Source organism: Xiphophorus couchianus, chromosome 14, assembly GCF_001444195.1.
Source record: "Xiphophorus couchianus chromosome 14, X_couchianus-1.0, whole genome shotgun sequence".
Lineage (NCBI taxonomy): Eukaryota > Metazoa > Chordata > Actinopteri > Cyprinodontiformes > Poeciliidae > Xiphophorus > Xiphophorus couchianus.
In genome coordinates this window covers 13,004,298-13,030,559 of record NC_040241.1, presented here as the reverse complement: position 1 = coordinate 13,030,559, position 26,262 = coordinate 13,004,298, and the positions used below count along the sequence as shown (strand labels likewise).

The following is a 26,262-nucleotide window of genomic DNA, read 5'->3' as shown; positions in this document are numbered from 1 at the left end:
TATGCCAGCCTGTGACATCAGACACTATGCACCCTAAATCAGTATATGAAAAGAAACAATCTCCTGCACTGCCTTTGAAACAAGCCAAAAATAAAACACAAAAAAAATAAGCAACAAAAGCAAACACACCTCCACCCTCTACATTCTTCAGATCAAATGAAACAGATTCACTTCTTATTATGTTGGTCGTAGTCATGATGTTTCTCATAGTGGGTTTGATCTGAAGCGTGCTTCTTGTTTGACTATAAGCAGTGATGGTGACAGACACAGCTCCTTCAGCATACTTAGTGCAGTTAGACCAGTTTAACTGAAAGTCTTTGCATGGATGTATTTTGCAAAAGGTGATTTCAGTTTCTCTAAATATTCACATTTTTATGCAAATAACATTTTAAAAATGTTGAAAATACATTTGTGATTTATATTTCTTTGTGTATTGAGACGACTGTCATGCATGCAATTTCTGACAAATGTAGGTCTTCGTGTAGTGCTGCTTACTTCCTTTAATTTGTTGTGTTGAATTGTGTTTTTCTTGGATGAAGCAGAAAAATCACATGGTTGCTTGAAAGCTCAATCAATTTATAAGCCAGTCATTATTGTGGACCAAAGGATCTTGGTGATCCCTGGAAAAGCGTTCTCTCCTGATCCTCCTATTTACAATATCCTTCAATGCCAATGGATCCATTAAGCAGCATTGAGCATGGGTGTCACAGCGTATTTAGATGTTTACAGGGATCAGTGTGATTACACATCTTGTCAAAATGTATGCGTTAATCTGTGGTGAAATAAATAAATAAAGCTGATGTGCGTCTCAACATTCTGACCACTGAAGACAGGACTCTGAAGATGAGAAAAACGTTTAAATATTGCGTAGACTTTGATTTTGGATTGAGACTGCCTTATAGAACTTTCTTGTTTGCTAGAACGGTCATCATGTATAATTATATCACCCTTTGAATGCTTGAATGCTTATGAAAAAGTCGATCTTCGTTTAAAGGTCAAAAGATTTCCGCATATGAAAACACTTGCAACCTTCCATGCGCAAATCTCGTCCACAAACAACACTCAAACAAGATTGTATCAGCAAAATATTTTGCAAAAATATGCAGTGCATATGCTGATCACCAGAAAGTGCAAAATACAGGGAGGAGGATATGGAAATGTGTGACGTACCACCTGCAATTCAATATATTAGACCAGAACCAGATTACGGGTGCTGTTATTACGTCTACATTTGGCATGTTTGAAAAGCAGGTGAGAACTGGCATGCAAAACTGTATGGCCACAGTGGCAAGCATAGCATAGCATTCTAGCTGCAAGACAATTAATAGTTGGGAAATTTTTTTTTTGTCTGTCTATGATGCACACTGCTGTCATTGGAGCAGTCCCTTCTCCTAAGCAAGCATGAGGTGGCAGTGGAAAGGAAAGACTCCTTTATTACAAGCTGAACGTTGATCTTTATTTATTGTAAAGAAATTGCTAGTGGTCTAACCTTGTCCATATTTAGAGTCTAAGGAATTATTTCAAAAACTTATAACTTTAAATGTGACAACCAAGGCTGGATATGGAGGTTTGTCTTACCATATGCACAGTGAGGAGGACTATAAAAGTTTTAAAGAGATCAACTTCTGTTTCAAAAACTGCTGCAAATATTTCTTTATCTACTGCAAAGAACAAACATCTTTTCTCACGTTTTAGAACTGATGAGATGTTTTATTTATTTATCCCTAAGTACTTTGTCATGTTTTCATAGTTTTCAACTGCGCTTTTCATAGTAGTTTTAGGTCAGTGAAGTTTAAAATAAATGTTGCCAATTAAAAAGGTACACCTTAAGTCCTACTGTCCTTAATCGTGACACAGTAAATTAATGTCACGCAAGTTCACATCAAGTCAAGAAAGTAAAAATGTCAGTGCCAATGACGTCTGAAAATAAATGTGTCAGTGCTCTGATTTGCTTGATTAATTTTTTTATTGAAAAGTGTTACATTGCACCCATGCCTTTGAATTTGTTTTGCCAAGAAAAACAGCTTCTACATCCAATCACGCTATGCGGTTCGCTCTGTGACTGATCTGGCAAGCTTTAAAGCATATTTCTTTAAAAGCTTGCTAGGCTTGTTGCAAAAAAATGGAACAAATGCACCTGTCTTTTGTATTTCACACATTGTGTGTATTGTTTTCTTAGTCTTAATGTTTAAGAAAACAGACCTCCAATCCCAGAAACTCAAGCGTCTACCTAACCTTTCAGACCATAAAGTAAAGATTAATAATTTGGACATGCAAACATTAACATCTTATCATTGTTGACATCAATACTTAAATTTTAAAGTGAAACTGTACCAACATGGAACAGAGGTAAGCTAGCTTGTGGTCTGACCACTTCAGTGGAATGAATAAACAATAGATGCCTCTAAAACTGAGTCTGAGCCAACAGATTTTTTTTCTTTTACCTGTCATTTCACAAACATCCCCAGGAGAATGAACATGAATTCCTTTCCGTAGTCCTACTTTTCAGATGCAGGTTATATATAAGGGCCAACATCATTGTGGCATCTGATGAGTTAAGGGAGCAGCAGGAACGCTTTAAAGAAGCACTTGAACTTGAATACAGCTGCAGGTAAGTGGATTACTGACTTCGTTGTTAGTTAAAGTGATGAGAGCTTTTATAGTCTAAATCTAATTCCTTATCAGTCAAATTCATGTAATATTAGACATTGTGTGATGTTTGTGCAATGTGCAATGTAAAAGATTCTAATTGGGAAATTTTGCATTGTACAAATTCACTACAACATAATTACAACATTTTTGTTGTGGTATCAAAATCTAAATAATAGATTTTTTTTATTTATTATATTTCAAGACTCATAATATTTATTTTGTATTTTAAGACAAATACAATGCAAATACCTTATTATTCTCTAGTATGTTTTAACATTAACCTCTGCTTGTCTGTTTTACAACTATTTCATAACTACTATTTAACTATTTCCACTCCCTACTTTTAGGGAGGTGTGGGATAAAAAACAAAACATGCATGACTTATGTCTGAGGTTAGTTTAGATTAACCATAGAAATAAATATCCTTGCTATTGGACTGCTGTGTTAGAAAAGTCACATGGAAACTGCACACTACAGTATAGAACAGTTCAACACTATAAGTCCCAAAGCACTGGTTTATAAAACATTGTTTCAGTGATGAGCTTTTCTTAACATGCACAGTCAACCCGTTCAGATTTAAACCAAATTCTCTCTTTCTCTCTTGATTTTAATTAAATTAGTGAGATATTTGCAAAAAAAAAGAACCTCAGTGAAACTTCTAAGTATTCTAAAAACTCATAAATTTTTATTTTACATGTTATTTTTATACCACTGTTTAAGAACTAAAGTGGACACTGATAGTCCGGGTCACTCTCACTCCTTTCTTTACATTATCCCACATGATAAAAAGCTCTGTACTACATCTTACAGGATCTACTAATTATTAGATCCTATTGAGAACTTATTGGGGAAGAAAATAAATTAAAAAATCCCATTCCATAAAAGAAACATTAAAATATGTTTTCAGTTAAAGTTAATTAAAACTTTTTTTTTGTTTGTTGAACAGGTTTAGAAGAAATTGGAGAGAAGATGAAGATATGACATTTGATTAGATTCTTTTTTTATTCCACATGACTTCCAAACAATGGATCTTTGACTCATTCATAGTTTCAATATTATGTATTTAGAGAGAAGTGCATGAAAGACCAGTAATGATAGTTGAATACCCACAATCCTTCACGCTGCTTGAACTGAACCCAAGAGAGAAAAATAAGTGAACCATGTGACTGCTCATTGTTTCATCACAATCAGCATTTTCCATTTGTTGCACTGATTTCCTCTGCAGAATAATTAAGAAGTAGTATACAAGACAAAAACTACTCATCCTTGAATCACAATTTAATATTAAGGTTAGGCTAATTTTCTGAAACACTAAAAATTTTGGCAACCTATAAGCTCTATCTAGCTCTATCTCATTTTGGGGCGAGCAATTAAACTAGTCTCCTTAAAAGATAAAAGAAGATAATGAGCCCGGAAGAAAAAAACATAAAGTTGAGTGATTTGTGTTTTGACCAGTTGAATGATTTAAATGAGACATCACCTACACAAATATTAAACTCAAAAAATACAGATTGTACTTAGTTTAAAGAATTAGTTGGTTAATTTATACATATGAATGACATAATGACTTAATTTAGTCATGATTTCAGTAGCTTAGCTACTTTGTTGAAGTATTACCACATCACTCATTTGATTAAAGAATAGGAACATGTCAATACAAAAGTAATAGAAACCATTTTATTAAATAACATTATTTACTTTCTGTTTTTGAGGTGATTTTGTTTAATCTTTGCTGTTATGTGTCCACAAATGTGATCAAGAAAGAATTTGGATGAAACAAGACTTAAAGTTTACTGAAAAAACTTTGAAAACATATCAAAATAAAATGGGTTTAGCACATAATAATGGCTCAGTTACTACAAAATATTATGTAGATGACATTGAAAATTGATTAAGATAGATTTTCTTTACGTTGCAGAATAAAGATCAGAAAAGGATGGGGGTTGGAAACATTATACCATTGCTACTAATCCTAGCAGGTAAGTAAGAGATTAGCCAAAATAAGGTTGAGGGTGGGAAGACACGGTCCTGTAAATGCATTTTAGCTCCAAAAGAGCTGCACAAAATAACTTAAATCTAAATAAAGCAAACAAAAATCTCTATAAGTGAATAATAAGGATTAATAACATGTTTTCTTGATTAAGTAGTAACACAGATAACTACAACTACAGCTCAGATAACAGCAGCTGCTCCAACAACAACCACAGCTGCTCCAACAACAACCACAGCTGCTACAACTACAACCACAGTTGCTCCAACTACAACCACAACAGATCCAACCACAACCACAGATGTACCAACTACAACCACAGTTGCTTCAACTACAACCACAACAGATTCAACCACAACCACAACAGATCCAACCACAACCACAGATGTTCCATCTACAACTACAGCGGCCCCAACTACAATAATAGCGGCTCCAACTACAACCACAGCGGCCCCAACTACAACTACAGCGGCTCCAACCACAACAACAGTGGCTCCAACTACAACCACAGCTGCTCCAACTACAACAACAGTGGCTCCAACTACAACCACAGCTGCTCCAATCACAACCACAGCAGCTCCGACTACAACCACAGAGGCTCCAACCACAACTACAGCTGCTCCAACCACAACCACAGCTGCTCCAACCACAACAACAGGAGCTCCAACCACAACCACAGAAGGTACAATCACAACCACAGCTGCTCCAACCACAACAACAGCTGCTCCAACTACAACAACAGTGGCTCCAACTACAACCACAGCTGCTCCAACCACAACCACAGCGGCTCCAACCACAACAACAGTTGGTCCAACTACAACCACAGTTCCTCCAACCACAACCACAGAGGCTCCAACCACAACCACAGAAGCTCCAACCACAACAACAGAGTCTCCAACCACAACCACAGCAGCGCCAACCACAACAACAGCTGCTCCAAACACAACCACAGCTGCTCCAACCACAACAACAGGAGCTCCAACCACAACCACAGAAGGTACAATCACAACCACAGCTGCTCCAACCACAACAACAGCGGCTCCAACCACAACAACAGTTGGTCCAACTACAACCACAGTTCCTCCAACCACAACCACAGAGGCTCCAACCACAACCACAGAAGCTCCAACCACAACAACAGAGTCTCCAAACACAACCACAGCTGCTCCAACCACAACCACAGCAGCGCCAACCACAACAACAGCTGTTCCAACCACAACCACAGAGGCTCCAACCACAACCACAGAAGCTCCAACCACCACCACAGCAGCTCCAACCACAACCACAACTGCTCCAACCACAACAACAGTTGCTCCAACCACAACCACAGAGGCTCCAACCACAACCACAGAAGCTCCAATCACAACAACAGTGTCTCCAACCACAACCACAGAAGCTCCAACCACAACAACAGAGTCTCCAACCACAACCACAGCAGCTACAACAACAAACGCAGTAGCTACAACTACAACCACAGCGGCTCCAAACACAAACACAGAGGCTCCAACCACAACCACAGCTGCCCCAACTACAACCACAGCGGCTCCAACTACAACCACACCTGCTCCAACTACAACCACAGCTCCTCCAACAACAACCACAGAAGTTCCAACCACAACCACAGCGGATCCAACCACAACTACAGCTGTGGAAACTACAACCACATCGGTTCGAACCACAACTGCTCCAACCACAACCACAGCGGCTCCAACCACAACCACAGTTCCTCCAACCACAACCACAGCAGCTCCAACCACAAACACAGCAGCTCCAACCACAACAACAGTTGCTCCAACCACAACCACAGAGGCTCCAACCACAGAAGCTCCAACCACAACAACAGTGTCTCCAACCACAACCACAGAGGCTACAACCACAACCACAACAGCTCCAACCACAACCACAGCGGCTCCAACCACAACCACAGCGGCTCCAACCACAACAACAGTTGGTCCAACTACAACCACAGATCCTCCAACCACAACCACAGAGGCTCCAACCACAACCACAGAAGCTCCAACCACAACAACAGAGTCTCCAACCACAACCACAGCAGCGCCAACCACAACAACAGCTGCTCCAAACACAACCACAGCTGCTCCAACCACAACCACAGCGGCTCCAACCACAACCACAGCTGCTCCAACCACAGCCACAGCAGTTCCGACTACAACCACAGAGGCTCCAACCACAACTACAGCTGCTCCAACCACAACCACAGCATCCCCAACTACAACCACAGCAGATCCAACCACAACCACAACAGCTCCAACCACAACCACAGCTGCTCCAACTACAACCACAGCGGCTAGAACCACAACCACAACTGCTCCAACCACAACCACAGCTCCTCCAACCACAACCACAGAAGCTCCAACCACCACCACAGCAGCTCCAACCACAACCACAACTGCTCCAACCACAACAACAGTTGCTCCAACCACAACCACAGAGGCTCCAACCACAGAAGCTCCAACCACAACAACAGTGTCTCCAACCACAACCACAGAAACTCGAACCACAACAACAGAGTCTCCAACCACAACCACAGAGGCTCCAACCACAACCACAGCTTCTCCAACCACAACCACAGCGGCTCCAACCACAACCACAACTGCTCCAACCACAACCACAGCGGCTCCAACCACAACCACAGAGGCTCCAACCACAACAACAGCAGCTCCAACCACAACCACAGCAGCTACAACAACAACCACAGTAGCTACAACTACAACCACAGCGGCTCCAACCACAACCACAGCTGCTCCAACCACAACCACAGCAGTTCCGACTACAACCACAGAGGCTCCAACCACAACTACAGCTGCTCCAACTACAACCACAGCGGCTACAACCACAACCACAACAGCTCCAACCACAACCACAGTTCCTCCAACCACAACCACAGAAGCTCTAACCACCACCACAGCATCTCCAACCACAACAACAGCTGGTCCAACCACAAACATAGAGGCTCCAAACACAACCACAAGGGCTCCTACCACGACCACAGCAGCTCCAACGACGACCACGGCAGCTACAACAACAACCACAGTAGCTACAACTACAACAACAGCTAATCCAACTACAACCACAGCAGCTCCAACCACAACCACAGCGGCTCCAACCACAACCACAGGTCCTCCAACCACAACCACAGAGGCTCCAACCACAACCACAGCAGCTCCAACCACAACCACAGAACCTCCAACCACAACCTCAGCAGCTACAACAACAACCACAGTAGCTACAACTACAACCACAGCGGCTCCCACCACAACCACAGCTGCTCCAACCACAACCACAGAAGCTCCAACCACAACCACAGCAGCCCCAACCACAACAACAGCTGCTCCAACCACAACCACAGAGGCTCCAACCACAACCACAGCGGCTCCAACCACAACCACAGCGGTTACAACCACAACCACAGTAGCTACAACCACTACCACATCGTCTCAATCCACAACAACAGCTACTCCAACTACAACCACAGCGGCTACAACCACAACAACAGCTGCTCCAACCACAGCGGCTACAACCACAACAACAGCTCCTCCAACCACAACGGCTCCAACCACAACCACAGCGGCTACAACCACAACAACAGCTGCTCCAACCACAACCACAGCGGCTACAACCACAACAACAGCTGCTCCAACCACAACGGCTCCAACCACAACCACAGCGGCTACAAACACAACAACAGCCGCTCCAACCACAACCACAGCGGCTACAACCACAACCACACCTGCTCCAACCACAACAACAGCGGCTCCAACCACAACCACAGAAGCTCCAACTACAACAACAGCTAATCCAACCACAACCACAGCGGCTACAACCACAACCACACCTGCTCCAACCACAACCACAGCGGATCCAACCACAACTACAGCTGTGGAAACTCCAACCACATCGGTTCCAACCACAACCATGTCGGCTCCGACCACAACAACAGTTGCTCCAACCACAACCACAGAGGCTCCAACCACAACCACAGAAGCTCCAACCACAACAACAGTGTCTCCAACCACAACCACAGAAGCTCCAACCACAATAACAGAGTCTCCAACCACAACCACAGCTGCTCCAACCACAACCACAGCGGGTCCAACCACAACCACAACTGCTCCAACCACAACCACAGCGGCTCCAACCACAACCACAGTTCCTCCAACCACAATCACAGAGGCTCCAACCACAACAACAGCAGCTCCAACCACAACCACAGCAGCTACAACAACAACCGCAGTAGCTACAACTATAACCACAGCGGCTCCAACCACAACCACAGAGTCTCCAACCACAACCACAGAAGCTCCAACCACAACAACAGAGTCTCCAACCACAACCACAGCAGCGCCAACCACAACAACAGCTGCTCCAAACACAACCACAACTGCTCCAACCACAAATACAGTGTCTCCAACCACAACCACAGAAACTCCAACCACAACAACAGAGTCTCCAACCACAACCACAGAGGCTCCAACCACAACCACAGCTTCTCCAACCACAACCACAGCGGCTCCAACCACAACCACAGAGGCTCCAACCACAACAACAGCAGCTCCAACCACAACCACAGCAGCTACAACAACAACCACAGTAGCTAAAACTACAACCACAGCGGCTCCAACCACAACCACAGCTGCTCCAACCACAACCACAGCAGTTCCGACTACAACCACAGAGGCTCCAACCACAACTACAGCTGCTCCAACTACAACCACAGCGGCTACAACCACAACCACAACTGCTCCAACCACAACCACAGTTCCTCCAACCACAACCACAGAAGCTCTAACCACCACCACAGCATCTCCAACCACAACAACAGCTGGTCCAACCACAACCATAGAGGCTCCAACCACAACCACAAGGGCTCCTACCACGACCACAGCAGCTCCAACCACGACCACGGCAGCTACAACAACAACCACAGTAGCTACAACTACAACAACAGCTAATCCAACTACAACCACAGCAGCTCCAACCACAACCACAGCGGCTCCAACCACAACCACAGGTCCTCCAACCACAACCACAGAGGCTCCAACCACAACCACAGCAGCTCCAACCACAACCAAAGCACCTCCAACCACAACCTCAGCAGCTACAACAACAACCACAGTAGCTACAACTACAACCACAGCGGCTCCCACCACAACCACAGCTGCTCCAACCACAACCACAGAAGCTACAACCACAACCACAGCAGCCCCAACCACAACAACAGCTGCTCCAACCACAACCACAGAGGCTCCAACCACAACCACAGCGGTTACAACCACAACCACAGTAGCTACAACCACTACCACATCGTCTCAATCCACAACAACAGCTACTCCAACTACAACCACAGCGGCTACAACCACAACAACAGCTGCTCCAACCACAGCGGCTACAACCACAACAACAGCTGCTCCAACCACAACGGCTCCAACCACAACCACAGCGGCTACAACCACAACAACAGCTGCTCCAACCACAACTGCTCCAACCACAACCACAGCGGCTACAAACACAACAACAGCCGCTCCAACCACAACCACAGCGGCTACAACCACAACCACACCTGCTCCAACCACAACAACAGCGGCTCCAACCACAACCACAGAAGCTCCAACTACAACAACAGCTAATCCAACCACAACCACAGCGGCTACAACCACAACCACACCTGCTCCAACCACAACCACAGCGGATCCAACCACAACTACAGCTGTGGAAACTCCAACCACATCGGTTCCAACCACAACCATGTCGGCTCCGACCACAACAACAGTTGCTCCAACCACAACCACAGAGGCTCCAACCACAACCACAGAAGCTCCAACCACAACAACAGTGTCTCCAACCACAACCACAGAAGCTCCAACCACAATAACAGAGTCTCCAACCACAACCACAGCTGCTCCAACCACAACCACAGCGGGTCCAACCACAACCACAACTGCTCCAACCACAACCACAGCGGCTCCAACCACAACCACAGTTCCTCCAACCACAATCACAGAGGCTCCAACCACAACAAAAGCAGCTCCAACCACAACCACAGCAGCTACAACAACAACCGCAGTAGCTACAACTACAACCACAGCGGCTCCAACCACAACCACAGAGTCTCCAACCACAACCCCAGCCGCGCCAACCACAACAACAGCTGCTCCAGCCACAACCACAGAGGCTCCAACCACAACCACAGCTGCTCCAACTACAACCACAGCGGCTCCAACTACAACCACAGTGGCTCCAACCACAACCACACCGCCTCCAACCACAACCACAGAAGTTCCAACCACAACAACTGCATATCCAACCACAACCTCAGCAGCTACAACAACAACCACAGCGGCTCCGACCACAATCACAGCTGCTCCAACCACAACCACAGAGTCTCCAACCACAACCACAGCAGCGCCAACCACAACAACAGCTGCTGCAACCACAACCACAGAGGCTCCAACAACAACCACAGCGGCTCCAACCACAACCACATTGGCTACAACCACAACCACAGTGACTACAACCACAACCACATCACCTCCATCCACAACAACAGCTATTCCAACTACAACCACAGCGGCTACAACCACAACACCAGCTGTTCCAACCACAGCGGCTACAACCACAACAACAGCTGCTCCAACCACAACCACAGCGGCTAGAACCACAACAACAGCTGCTCTTAGCACAACCACAGCGGCTACAATCACAACTACAGCTGATCCAACCAAAACGGCTCCAACCACAACCACAGCGGCTACAACCACAACAACAGCGGCTACAACCACAACCACAGCTGATCCAACCACAACGGCTCCAACCACAACCACAGCGGCTACAACCACAACAACAGCTGCTCCAACCACAACCACAGCGGCTCCAACCACAACCACAGAAGCTCCAACTACAACAACAGCTAATCCAACTACAACCACAGCGGCACCAACCACAACCACAACTGCTCCAACCACAACTACAGCGGTTCCAACCACAACCACAGTTCCTCCAACCACAACCACAGAGGCTTCAACCACAACAGAAGTTTTAACCACAACCACAACTTTTCCAACCACAACCACAGTAGCTCCAACCACAACCACAGCTGCTCCAACCACAACCACAGCAGTTCCGACTACATCCACAGCAGCTCCAACAACAACCACAGCTGCTCCAACGACAACCACAGCAGCTCCAACCACAACAACAGCTGCTCAAACCACAACGGCTCCAACCACAACCACAGAAGCTCCAACTACAACAACAGCTAATCCAACTACAACCACAGCGGCTCCAACCACAACCACAACTGCTCCAACCACAACCACAGCGGCTCCAACCACAACCACAGTTCCTCCAACCACAACCACAGAGGCTACAACCACAACCACATCGCCTCCATCCACAACAACAGCTACACCAACAACAACCACAGCGGCTCCAACCACAACCACAGCTGCTCCAACCACAACCACAGAGTCTCCAACCACAACCACAGCGGCTCCAACCACAACCACAGTGGCTACAACCACAACCACATCGCCTCCATCCACAACAACAGCTACACCAACAACAACCACAGCGGCTCCAACCACAACCACAGCTGCTCCAACCACAACCACAGAGTCTCCAACCACAACCACAGCGGCTCCAACCACAACAACAGCTGCTCCAACCACAACCACAGCTCCTCCAACCACAACCACAGAAGTACCAACCACAACCACAGCTGCTCCAACCACAACCACAGCAGTTCCGACTACAACCACAGCAGCTCCAACCACAACCACAGCTGCTACAACCACAACCACAGCGGCTACAACCACAACGGCTAAAACCACAACCACAGCTCCTCCAACCACAACCACAGAAGCTCCAACCACAACCACAGAAGCTCCAACCACAACAGCTGGTCCAACCACAACCACAGAGGCTCCAACAACAACCACAAGGGCTCCTACCACAACAACAGCAGCTCCAACCACAACCACAGCAGCGCCAATCACAACAACAGCTGCTCCAACCACAACCACAGAGGCTCCAACCACAGCCACAGCTGCTCCAACTACAACAACAGAGGCTCCAACTACAACCACAGCTGCTCCAACCACAACCACAACTCCTCCAACCACAACCACAGAAGTTCCAACCACAACCACAGCTGCTCCAACCACAACCACAGCAGTTCCGACTACAACCACATCGTCCCCAACTACAACCACAAGAGCTCCAACCACAACCACAGCTGCTCCAACCACAACCTCAGAAGTTCCGACCACAACCACAGCTGCTCCAACCACAACCACAGCAGTTCCGACTACAACCACAGAGGCTCCAACAACAACTACAGCTGCTCCAACCACAACCACTGCGTCCCCAACTACAACCACAACAGCTCCAACCACAACCACAACAGCTCCAACCACAACCACAGCTGCTCCAACCACAACCACAGCGGCTACAACCACAACCACAGAAGCTCCAATCACAACCACAGAAGCTCCAACCACAACAACAGCTGGTCCAACCACAACCACAGCAGCACCAACCACAACAACAGCTGCTCCAACCACAACCACAGAGGCTCCAACCACAACCACAGCTGCTCCAACTACAGCCACTGCGGCTCCAACTACAACCACAGCTGCTCCAACCACAACCACAACTCCTCCAACCACAACCACAGAAGTTTCAACCACAACCACAGCTGCTCCAACTACAACCACAACCACAGCTCCTCCAACCACAACCACAGAAGCTCCAACCACCACCACAGCAGCTCCAACCACAACAACAGCTGGTCCAACCACAACCACAGAGGCTCCAACCACAACCACAATGGCTCCTACCACGACCACAGCAGCTACTACAACAACCACAGTAGCAACAACTACAACCACACCTGCTCCAACCACAACCACAGTGGCTACAACCACAACCACATCGCCTCCATCCACAACAACAGAGGCTCCAACCACAGCCACAGCTGCTCCAACTACAACAACAGAGGCTCCAACTACAACCACAGCTGCTCCAACCACAACCACAACTCCTCCAACCACAACCACAGAAGTTCCAACCACAACCACAGCTGCTCCAACCACAACCACAGCAGTTCCGACTACAACCACATCGTCCCCAACTACAACCACAAGAGCTCCAACCACAACCACAGCTGCTCCAACCACAACCTCAGAAGTTCCGACCACAACCACAGCTGCTCCAACCACAACCACAGCAGTTCCGACTACAACCACAGAGGCTCCAACAACAACTACAGCTGCTCCAACCACAACCACTGCGTCCCCAACTACAACCACAACAGCTCCAACCACAACCACAACAGCTCCAACCACAACCACAGCTGCTCCAACCACAACCACAGCGGCTACAACCACAACTGCTCCAACCACAACCACAGCTCCTCCAACCACAACCACAGAAGCTCCAATCACAACCACAGAAGCTCCAACCACAACAACAGCTGGTCCAACCACAACCACAGCAGCACCAACCACAACAACAGCTGCTCCAACCACAACCACAGAGGCTCCAACCACAACCACAGCTGCTCCAACTACAGCCACTGCGGCTCCAACTACAACCACAGCTGCTCCAACCACAACCACAACTCCTCCAACCACAACCACAGAAGTTTCAACCACAACCACAGCTGCTCCAACTACAACCACAACCACAGCTCCTCCAACCACAACCACAGAAGCTCCAACCACCACCACAGCAGCTCCAACCACAACAACAGCTGGTCCAACCACAACCACAGAGGCTCCAACCACAACCACAATGGCTCCTACCACGACCACAGCAGCTACTACAACAACCACAGTAGCAACAACTACAACCACACCTGCTCCAACCACAACCACAGTGGCTACAACCACAACCACATCGCCTCCATCCACAACAACAGCTACGCCAACAACAACCACAGCGGCTCCAACCACAACCACAGCTGCTCCAACCACAACCACAGAGTCTCCAACCAGAACCACAGCGGCGCCAACCACAACAACAGCTGCTCCAACCACAACCACATCTCCTCCAACCACAACCACAGAAGTTCCAACCACAACAACAGCTGCTCCAACCAAACCCACAGCAGTTCCGACTACAACCACAGAGGCTCCAACAACAACTACAGCTGCTCCAACCACAACCACAGCGTCCCCAACTACAACCACAACCACAACAGCCCCAACCACAACCACAGCTGCTACAACCACAACCACAGCGGCTACAACCACAACTGCAAAAACCACAACCACAGCTCCTCCAACCACAACCACAGAAGCTCCAACCACAACCACAGAAGCTCCAACCACAACAACAGCTGGTCCAACCACAACCACAGAGGCTCCAACCACAACAACAGCTGCTCCAACCACAACAACAGCAGCTCCAACCACAACCACAGCAGCGCCAACCACAACAACAGCTGCTCCAACCACAACCACAGCAGCGCCAACCACAACAAAAGCTGCTCCAACCTCAACCACAGAGGCTCCAACCACAACCACAGCTGCTCCAACTACAACCACAGAGGCTCCAACTACAACCACAGCTGCTCCAACCACAACCACAACTCCTCCAACCACAACCACAGAAGTTCCAACCACAACCACAGCTGCTCCAACCACAACCACAGCAGTTCAGACTACAACCACATCGTCCCCAACTACAACCACAAGAGCTCCAACCACAACAGCTCCAACCACAACCACAGCTGCTCCAACCACAACCACAGCGGCTACAACCACAACCACAGAAGCTCCAACCACAACCATAACTGCTAAAACCACAACCACAGCGGCTCCAACTACAAGCACAGCATCTCCAACCACAACCATAACTGCTACAACCACAACAACAGCGGCTCCAACCACAACCACAGTTCCTCCAAACACAACCACAGAAGCTACAACTACAACAACAGAAGCTCCAACCACAACCACAGCTGCACCAATTACATCCACAGCGGCTCCAACTACAACGACAGCGGCTCCAACCACAACCACAGAAGCTACAACTACAACCACAGTGGCTCCAACCACAACCACAGCTGCTCCAACCACAACCACAGTGGCTCCAACCACAACCACAGCTGCTCCAACTACAACCACAGCGGCTCCAACCACAACCACAGAAGTTACAACTACAACCACAGTGGCTCCAACCACAACAACAGCGGCTAGAACCACAACAACAGCTGCTCCAAACACAACCACAGAAGCTCCAACCACAACCACAGCGGCTCCAACCACAACCACAGTTCCTCCAACCACAACCACAGAAGCTACAACTACAACAACAGAAGCTCCAACCACAACCACAGCTGCTCCAACCACAACCACAGCTGCACCAATTACATCCACTGCTGCTCCAACTACAACGGCTCCATCCACAACCACAGTGGCTCCAACCACAACCACAGCGGCTCCAACCACAACCACAGCAGCTCCAAGCACCACCACAAAAACTTCAACCACAACCACTGCGGCTCCAACCACAACTACAGCTGCTCCAACTACAACCGCAGAGGCTCCAACCACAACAACAGTGGCTCCAACCACAACAACAGCTGCTCCAACTATAAACACAGCTGCTCCAATTATCACCACAGCGGCTCCAACCACAACAACAGCTGCTCCAACCACAACCACAGCGCCTCCAACCACAACAACAGCTGCTCCAACTACAACCACACCAGCTCCAACCACAACTATAGCAGCTCCAGCATTAATAAGACAACTGACTTTTAAGTCTGATGAAGAATTCACCTCTGATTTGGGAGACCCATCATCATCAGGATTCCAAACACGCTCTGGACACATAATTAATCGTGTATGTTTACATTTATTATTCACATAACAGTTTTCATTGTAATTTTTATAAAAATAAATTCTGCTTCATAAATTAATATATTTTTATATGAATATAAATATTTTGTGTATCTCTTCAACTTGAAGATGTGAGTTAAGTTTTATTCTAAATTAAAAAAAATACTAATGTATCTTATAAATATTATAAAATGTATTTCTTACCTAGAATGTAGTCTTAATTTTCCTCAAACATCACAACATATACTTTTAGAGGAGTATGTAGAATTTCTATTGAAATCAATACAACAAAATATATTAATTGCAATAATGTATATATCTAGCGATATCCAGAAAAATACATTTTTTAAAATTGTACACTTAACATTCTTAATTTCTCCACATAGCTTGACCCACTTTTCAGAAGAGCTTTCCCCTCATTCCAAAAGATTGGAGCCATGAGATTCAGGTAATTTCTTTTGTAGTTTGCTCAAGAAATTATAAACTTTGTAGGAAGGCACTTGTAGACAATAACTAATTATGCTAATACATTTGCAGTGCTGGATCAATTATCAACTCTGTGGAACTTGAATTTCAGTCATCATCTTCTCCTAATGATACACTACTTAAAGACATTTGGTTAATGAGGCTTCAAACATCACGGAATTCAACGTACTAGCAGACACGGTTGCTCTTAGTGACCCAGGTAAGAGGAATAAACTAATTTAAGAAAATTGAATATTTATGCAAAGGACAAATGAAAACAAACACTGTTCAAAAATATGAAGGAATTAGTTGGAGCAACAAAATATTCTAAAAATCATTTTGAGAACTTATTACTTCTAAGCTTTTTGAGAACAGCTTAGAAGAACTGAAATCTTTTTCAGTTCTTCTAAGCTGTTCACATTTGGTAAATGCAATAAATATTACAGCACCTGCAACCACAACAACAATGGTTCCAACCACAACAACTGCTCCATCCACAACTACAGTGGTTCCAACCACAACCACAACAACTCCAACCACAGCTGCTTCACCTACAACAGTGGCTCCAACAACAACCACAGAAGCTCCAACCACAACCACAGTGGCTCCAACCACAACCACAGCGGCTCCAACCACAACCACAGCAGCTCCAAGCACCACCACAAAAACTTCAACCACAACCACAGAAGCTCCAACCACAACTACAGCTGCTCCAACTACAACCGCAGAGGCTCCAACCACAACAACAGTGGCTCCAACCACAACAACAGCTGCTCCAACTATAAACACAGCTGCTCCAATTATCACCACAGCGGCTCCAACCACAACAACAGCTGCTCCAACCACAACCACAGCGCCTCCAACCACAACAACAGCTGCTCCAACTACAACCACACCAGCTCCAACCACAACTATAGCAGCTCCAGCATTAATAAGACAACTGACTTTTAAGTCTGATGAAGAATTCACCTCTGATTTGGGAGACCCATCATCATCAGGATTCCAAACACGCTCTGGACACATAATTAATCGTGTATGTTTACATTTATTATTCACATAACAGTTTTCATTGTAATTTTTATAAAAATAAATTCTGCTTCATAAATTAATATATTTTTATATGAATATAAATATTTTGTGTATCTCTTCAACTTGAAGATGTGAGTTAAGTTTTATTCTAAATTAAAAAAAAATACTAATGTATCTTATAAATATTATAAAATGTATTTCTTACCTAGAATGTAGTCTTAATTTTCCTCAAACATCACAACATATACTTTTAGAGGAGTATGTAGAATTTCTATTGAAATCAATACAACAAAATATATTAATTGCAATAATGTATATATCTAGCGATATCCAGAAAAATACATTTTTTAAAATTGTACACTTAACATTCTTAATTTCTCCACATAGCTTGACCCACTTTTCAGAAGAGCTTTCCCCTCATTCCAAAAGATTGGAGCCATGAGATTCAGGTAATTTCTTTTGTAGTTTGCTCAAGAAATTATAAACTTTGTAGGAAGGCACTTGTAGACAATAACTAATTATGCTAATACATTTGCAGTGCTGGATCAATTATCAACTCTGTGGAACTTGAATTTCAGTCATCATCTTCTCCTAATGATACACTAATTAAAGACATTTTGGTTAATGAGGCTTCAAACATCACGGAATTCAACGTACTAGCAGACACGGTTGCTCTTAGTGACCCAGGTAAGAGGAATAAACTAATTTAAGAAAATTGAATATTTATGCAAAGGACAAATGAAAACAAACACTGTTCAAAAATATGAAGGAATTAGTTGGAGCAACAAAATATTCTAAAAATCATTTTGAGAACTTATTACTTCTAAGCTTTTTGAGAACAGCTTAGAAGAACTGAAATCTTTTTCAGTTCTTCTAAGCTGTTCACATTTGGTAAATGCAATAAATATTACAGCACCTGCAACCACAACAACAATGGTTCCAACCACAACAACTGCTCCATCCACAACTACAGTGGTTCCAACCACAACCACAACAACTCCAACCACAGCTGCTTCACCTACAACAGTGGCTCCAACAACAACCACAGAAGCTCCAACCACAACCACAGAAGCTCCAACCACAACCACAGAAGCTCCAACCACATCAACAGTAGCTCCAACCACAACCACAGAAGCTCCAACCACATCAACAGTAGCTCCAACCACAACCACAGAAGCTCCAACCACATCAACAGTAGCTCCAACCACAACCACAGAAGCTCCAACAACAACAACTGCTTCAACTACAACTACAGCAGCTACAACTACAACAACAGCTGCTCCAACCAAACCAAAGACTACTCCAACAACACCAACTACTCTTGTGACGACTACAACTACAACAACTAAAGCTCCTCCTCCAGTGTTTGTTGTTGCAGCAACTGTGGTTGAACCATTTGTTGAAGAGCTAAATGACAGACATAGTGTGCAGTTCAAAGCTCTTGAAGTAAAAGTGATAGCAGTGGTGAGTGGTCCATTCAAAATCCTTTATTATTTAAATTGTTTAATCTGAGGATTATTTCACAATGAATTTTAACATGTTTTCTCTGCTACAGTATGATATCATCTACAGCGCAAGATATGGAATTCTCTTCATCCGGAGTTTTATCATTTCCTTCAAGTATGTTAGCTTTTGACTTTATTAGTCAAGTTCATCTACTTGTATGTTTTATTTACGTTTATAGTGGTAATGACCAACTAGGAACAACATAATCTGAAAGACATATTACACATAATTTATTATTTCCACCACATACATAGAATTTTAATATTTGAAATCAGTTTGAGTGTTGATCTTTTTTTTCAGACCAGCCTTCAGCAGATTTCGAATGAATGGTACTCAAGCAGAGGTGGGCGTAGAGTTCAATAAATCCACACCAGCTGAGACAATCCCAAAGGCTGAAGATGTTCAAGCAACACTGAAGGAGGCTGTGAATAACCCCAACTCCACTTTGAATGTCACATTCGACGTGAATTCCATTCAAATAATAAGTAAGAACAAAGTGTTTGAAACACATAAAGCCATATATTTAAGGTTACTCAAGTAATTTTACTTCATAATTATATTTCTAATTATCCTAATTCTCTGCGGAGTAGCATGACACTAAGTATCTCTAATTTTGTAATTAGGCAGATGATTCATACAATTCTCCTTTTATATCTTATCAGTCACGTACACGGTGCCTTCCACCCATCTCTCTCCTGTAGGATCTTCTCTAAGTTTCTCTCATCTCTGGTTAATTGGTACCTCTGTCCCTAAATCAAACCCGGTTCAAAGGAGTTTTGGTTGGACAAGGAAGAAAAAAACATCTTCCCTGAAACCTCCATTATCAGTTCCATAAGTATAACACCTGCTCAGAAACCTTCATTATCAGTTCATTCTTCCCAGTAAATAAGCAAAAGTTTAAATGTCCAAGACACCTGGTAAAACAAGCCCCTTGTTTTACACTTTGCTCCATACAAAGGGTCTGGACCCTGGGTTACTGAGAAATTATTGATTGCAGGAGTTGTGGATTTTGCTGATGTTTGAAAAGATTGGATTTGACTTTACAGAGTCGCTAACGATTGGCCATGTAATGAGCCAGCTCAGTGAAGCTTCCTGGGGAGTAGGGAACTACATCTTTGCCAGCAGTTTCAAACTTGAACACAATCCACACTTCCTGTAAACGATCATTACTCTATAGCCGGGGGAGCAGGCCTTCTGTATGAAGTGAGTACAGAACAGGGGACTGGTTTTGACCAAGCTAACCTCCTAGTGGAACATGACTGGAAAACGTCCAAGCAGAGTGAGAAATTTTTAGAATCTTTGTCATTGCTAATTATCTTTTAAAATATGATTTAAAAACAATTATTTCATTCATTGTTATTTTTATCACCATAAAGAAAAAGCAGTTGACTTTCAGGTTAATTTTAAAACAATAAATCAAGCAATTCCTCTCTTTATTTGTCAGCACATTAGTAACTACAAAGAAAATTCAATGACCAAAATATTCACAGACTGATAAAAAAAAACAAACACTAACTACATAGTTTATTTTTATTGTGATAAATATTAAGTTGATTACTTATTGCTTTCACTTCACCAAATAATTATTAGTTCATGTATTGTAATGGTAAAGAAAAATGATCAATTTTACATTTCACTTTTTTGTTGTTTTTCTGCACACTAATATGTTGCTTTCAATGCTTGTCTTTGTTTGGCAGGTGTACCTGCAACTTCAGCCCCAGTAGTTTTGCAAAATACAACAACTACAACTAATGAAACTGCTGCAAACATCACTACCGGAGTAACAACAACAACGCCTGGAACGTCAACTGCCAGCAATGCAACAACTACAACTAATGGAACTGCTGCTAACATCACTACCGGAGTAGCAACAACAAAGCCTGGAACGTCAACTGCCAGCAATGCAACAACTACAACTAATGAAACTACTGCAAACATCACTACCGGAGTAACAACAAAACCTGGAACGTCAACTGCCAGCAATGCAACAACTACAACTAATGGAACTGCTGCTAACATCACTACCGGAGTAACAACAAAACCTGGAACGTCAACTGCCAGCAATGCAACAACCACAACTACAGCGGCTCCAACAACAATAACAATTGCTTCAACTACAACAACAGCTGCTCCAACCAAACCAAAGACTACTCCAACAACACCAACTACTCTTGTGACAACTACAACTACAACAACTGAAGCTCCTCCTCCAGTGTTTGTTGTTGCAGCAACTGTGGTTGAACCATTTGTTGAAGAGCTAAATGACAGACATAGTGTGCAGTTCAAAGCTCTTGAAGTAAAAGTGATAGCAGTGGTGAGTGGTTCATTCAAAATCCTTTATTATTTAAATTGTTTAATCTGAGGATTATTTTACAATGAATTTTAACATGTTTTCTCTTCTACAGTATGATATCATCTACAGGTCAAGATATGGAATTCTCTTCATCCGGAGTTTTATCATTTCCTTCAAGTATGTTAGCTTTTGACTTTATTAGTCAAGTTCATCTACTTGTATGTTTTATTTACGTTTATAGTGGTAATGACCAACTAGGAACAAAATAATCTGAAAGACATATTACACATAATTTATTATTTCCACCACATACATAGAATTTTAATATTTGAAATCAGTTTGAGTGTTGATCTCTTTTTTCAGACCAGCCTTCACCAGATTTCGAATGAATGGTACTCAAGCAGAGGTGGGCGTAGAGTTCAATAAATCCACACCAGCTGAGACAATCCCAAAGGCTGAAGATGTTCAAGCAACACTGAAGGAGGCTGTGAATAACCCCAACTCCACTTTGAATGTCACATTCGACGTGAATTCCATTCAAATAATAAGTAAGAACAAAGTGTTTGAAACACATAAAGCCATATATTTAAGGTTACTCAAGTAATTTTACTTCATAATTATATTTCTAATTATCCTAATTCTCTGCGGAGTAGCATGACACTAAGTATCTCTAATTTTGTAATTAGGCAGATGATTCATACAATTCTCCTTTTATATCTTATCAGTCACGTACACGGTGCCTTCCACCCATCTCTCTCCTGTAGGATCTTCTCTAAGTTTCTCTCATCTCTGGTTAATTGGTACCTCTGTCCCTAAATCAAACCCGGTTCAAAGGAGTTTTGGTTGGACAAGGAAGAAAAAAACATCTTCCCTGAAACCTCCATTATCAGTTCCATAAGTATAACACCTGCTCAGAAACCTTCATTATCAGTTCATTCTTCCCAGTAAATAAGCGAAAGTTTTATTTTCCAAGACACCTGGTAAAACAAGCCCCTTGTTTTACACTTTGCTCCATACAAAGGGTCTGGACCCTGGGTTACTGAGAAATTATTGATTGCAGGAGTTGTGGATTTTGCTGATGTTTGAAAAGATTGGATTTGACTTTACAGAGTCGCTAACGATTGGCCATGTAATGAGCCAGCTCAGTGAAGCTTCCTGGGGAGTAGGGAACTACATCTTTGCCAGCAGTTTCGAACTTGAACACAATCCACACTTCCTGTAAACGATCATTACTCTATAGCCGGGGGAGCAGGCCTTCTGTATGAAGTGAGTACAGAACAGGGGACTGGTTTTGACCAAGCTAACCTCCTAGTGGAACATGAATGGAAAACGTCCAAGCAGAGTGAGAAATTTTTAGAATCTTTGTCATTGCTAATTATCTTTTAAAATATGATTTAAAAACAATTATTTCATTCATTGTTATTTTTATCACCATAAAGAAAAAGCAGTTGACTTAATTTTAAAACAATAAATCAAGCAATTCCTCTCTTTATTTGTCAGCACATTAGTAACTACAAAGAAAATTCAATGTCCAAAATATGCACAGACTGATTTAAAAAAAAAAAAAAACACTAACTACATAGTTTATTTTTATTGTGATAAATATTAAGTTGATTACTTATTGCTTTCACTTCACCAAATAATTATTAGTTCATGTATTGTAATGGTAAAGAAAAATGATCAATTTTACATTTCATTTTTTGTTGTTTTTCTGCAAACTAATATGTTGCTTTCAATGCTTGTCTTTGTTTGGCAGGTGTACCTGCAACTTCAGCCCCAATAGTTTTGCAAAATACAACAACTACAACTAATGAAACTGCTGCCAACATCACTACCGGAGTGGCAACGACAACGCCTGGAACGTCAACTGCCAGCAATGCAACAACTACAACTAATGGAACTGCTGCTAACATCACTACCGGAGTAGCAACAACAAAGCCTGGAACGTCAACTGCCAGCAATGCAACAACTACAGCAGTTACAACCATTACAACAAAAACCACAACTGTGGTGCAAACAGTAAGGCAGCTGACCTTTAGGTCTCCCGGAGAGACCTTTACAACTGATTTGCTCGACTCAACCTCAACAGCATTTAAAAACCGAGCTTCACTTTTAAAGTCAACTGTGAGTAATTTTCTTTGAAATTTGTAACAGCCAAATGATCACAACATATTTACTACACATGTTAAGCAATGTGGCAAGACTTTATTTTTTGTCAAAAAATAAATGTACATTTTTATTGAGATTCTACTTAAATATATTTCTTGTTCTGTATGTTTGGTATGAATAATTTCCACAATGTTCTAAATAACACAACTTTGTTTAGTTGTCTTATTTACACATTAAGCATTGTTTATTTACACTCTTAGCATTGAGATTTGATTCGAACTTTCTTCTTTCTTCAGCTTGAACCATTCTACAAGCAATCATTTTCTTCATTCAGTGATCTAACAGTGAAGTCTTTCAGGTAATTTGTTTACAATATTCTAAAAAATTTTTTTGTAATTCTTTCAACTCACATCATATGTTTTCTGTTGTACAGAAGCGGCTCAATCATCAATGAAATGGAGCTTCGATTTGTATCTGCATCTGCTCCTACTGGCTCCGAAATTGCACAAGTTTTGGTCAAGGTGGCTTCAAACATCACTGCCTTCACCGTTGATGCTGCTAGTATTTTCGTCGATGGCACACGTAAGCTAAAATAAATTCAGATATCAAGATAATTATCTACATAAACAAAAATCATAAAATACATTTAAAAACCGTTTTATTATCAAACATTTTGTTGACGTCGTGTTTTGCTTTCTCAATGTTTACAGAAGTGTCAAGTGGAGTAAGCCACAAGATCAGTCTCATCATGGCTTTCTGCATGGTCCTGTTGTCACGGATGCTGTCAAGCCAACACTAACATCTCTGCTAATTTCTAGTGGATGATCTGCTTAAAAATTATTCTAAGTGGAAACCACCCAAGACATCATGAGAGGGCATTTTGTTTAAGAGATATAATTAGTCAACATTTTCCAAGCATGTTTCAGCAAATCATCAGTCAAAAACTTAAATGCTGGTAAAACCACATTTATTATTTGTACTACTTGTGAAGATGTTAGTAGGATATTGTTACTTTGGCAGCAAAATCCTGGATCCAGTCTATGAAGAAAACAACTTGTGTACTTCCTGCATCTATTGAGAGAGTTATTTATGTTGTCTAAAGAAGTGATGTAGGATTTTAAACTTTTTCTCTCAAAGTAACTGCAATTTATTCTTATACAAAGTTTAATTATTGTGTTCATTATTTATATATACATATATTTGAAATACTAATGAAGGAATTGCCTGAATGACTGATGAGTGGGTGACACAATTTATGCCAGAATCCTCTATAAATGAATGTTGTGGGATAAAAGAAATGTAGAACGTCTGAAACCTTTGTGATTATTTAGTTTTTCTTTTCAATATAAACATATCAATGAGATCGATTGTTTCTGTATTCAGTATGCTCTTAAGTGTTATGCAACCTTATTTCCGTGTAACTAATGAAGAAATGTAATTATATACAATATGAACATTAAATTACATTCATATGAGATTATTGCAATATTTATCTTTAGGGTGAAAGATGTGTTAAAGGGCATAAAATGCAATGCAGCTGTTTCCAATAAAGAAATTAATATGTAAAAGTATTGCTTCTGTTATATTCTGAGCAATAAATACACCACTGAGCAGTTACTCATTGGGCTGAGTGACATAGCTGAAAAATAAAATCTCAGATTTTTTTCATACTAAATCTGACGTCTGATTTAAATTTTAAAAATTTATCTCGCTTTTTATTTTCTGTTTATTTTTTAAAGGAAATTACAAATCACATAAAGCATTTCCAAAGACATGCTTTTATTTTAATCATCCCTTCTTGGAATTTAAATGAATTTAAATGAAGTAATAAAAACGATCATTAGAAAATGTCTTTATAAATATTCTGGCACTAACTGAATAGAAAACGAATAAAGAATCCTTTTTGTACCTGGTTAGAGTTTAGTCTGATGTAAAGTCAATATGTGAGAGAAAAAAAAACAATGTTTTCAAAAAGTTAATTTAAAACTTCCAATGTCAAATAAAAGACTCTTTCAGACTCTTTAGTTTTTCTATCTCAGTCATTTTAAAATCGTCATGAAGGCGTCCAATAGGAAATGACACCTTTTGCTCAGCTTTTTCTGACCAAAGGAATCCTTTGTTTGCTGCTGACGTCGTTCCCGCACTCAAGCAAATACAATATAAATCTCTAATACCAACAATGAAAACAAACTTGTGTATTTATAGAATTCAATCTGGAGAGACTCAGACGGAGATAAGAAGACAATTAGAAGAGTTTATTAACAAACAGAACAGCTCGGCTGGAGAGCGAAGGACACCATGAATTAAGGTCCTTATCAGCTGGGACTTGGTCGATGATTGGACGTGACATG

At 42.8% G+C, this 26,262-nt stretch overlaps 2 protein-coding genes and 2 long non-coding RNA genes across 4 annotated transcripts; all 4 read left to right on the top strand.

Annotated features, from left to right (window-relative positions):
* Positions 1-2,549: 2,549 nt before the first annotated feature.
* LOC114157929 (uncharacterized) lies at positions 2,550-4,915 on the top strand. The gene is made up of 3 exons (XR_003598295.1): positions 2,550-2,611; positions 4,571-4,631; positions 4,797-4,915. It is a non-coding gene; the product is annotated as an uncharacterized LOC114157929 (long non-coding RNA).
* Positions 4,916-5,027: 112 nt separating this feature from the next.
* On the top strand, positions 5,028-17,524 carry LOC114157877 (mucin-5AC-like). Its single transcript, XM_028039048.1, has 11 exons — positions 5,028-5,050; positions 7,593-7,696; positions 7,749-8,371; positions 8,711-9,214; positions 9,529-9,589; positions 10,644-10,981; positions 11,963-12,563; positions 16,380-16,513; positions 16,896-16,957; positions 17,047-17,194; positions 17,421-17,524. Exons 1-10 carry the CDS (start codon positions 5,028-5,030, stop codon positions 17,165-17,167), a joined length of 2,571 nt encoding a protein of 856 aa, XP_027894849.1. The 3' UTR covers positions 17,168-17,194; positions 17,421-17,524.
* A 280-nt stretch (positions 17,525-17,804) lies between these two features.
* LOC114157744 (uncharacterized) lies at positions 17,805-19,020 on the top strand. The gene is made up of 4 exons (XR_003598248.1): positions 17,805-18,007; positions 18,391-18,452; positions 18,542-18,690; positions 18,917-19,020. It is a non-coding gene; the product is annotated as an uncharacterized LOC114157744 (long non-coding RNA).
* A 210-nt stretch (positions 19,021-19,230) lies between these two features.
* On the top strand, positions 19,231-25,586 carry LOC114157727 (integumentary mucin C.1-like). The gene is made up of 10 exons (XM_028038875.1): positions 19,231-19,467; positions 19,559-19,623; positions 19,810-19,994; positions 21,207-21,823; positions 21,915-21,979; positions 22,166-22,350; positions 23,559-23,926; positions 24,208-24,269; positions 24,345-24,493; positions 24,622-25,586. The coding sequence occupies exons 3-10, from the start codon at positions 19,832-19,834 to the stop codon at positions 24,708-24,710; spliced, it is 1,698 nt and encodes a 565-aa protein (XP_027894676.1). The 5' UTR covers positions 19,231-19,467; positions 19,559-19,623; positions 19,810-19,831; the 3' UTR covers positions 24,711-25,586.
* The last annotated feature ends 676 nt before the right edge of the window (positions 25,587-26,262 follow it).

Excerpts from the sequence above, each read along its gene's own strand:
- LOC114157877 (XM_028039048.1), top strand. The coding sequence starts at position 5,028 with ATGTTCCATCTACAACTACAGCG. Across the intron at positions 10,982-11,962 it reads ATCCAACCACAACCTCAGCA|GCTCCAACCACAACCACAGC; the intron begins GCTACAACAACA and ends ACAACCACAACT. Across the intron at positions 12,564-16,379 it reads AGCTCCAACCACAACAGCTG|CTCCAACCACAACTATAGCA; the intron begins GTCCAACCACAA and ends CAACCACACCAG.
- LOC114157727 (XM_028038875.1), top strand. The coding sequence starts at position 19,832 with ATGAATGGTACTCAAGCAGAGGTGGGCGTAGAGTTCAATAAATCCACA. Across the intron at positions 21,980-22,165 it reads AGTTTTATCATTTCCTTCAA|ACCAGCCTTCACCAGATTTC; the intron begins GTATGTTAGCTT and ends CTCTTTTTTCAG. Across the intron at positions 23,927-24,207 it reads CTTCACTTTTAAAGTCAACT|CTTGAACCATTCTACAAGCA; the intron begins GTGAGTAATTTT and ends TTCTTTCTTCAG.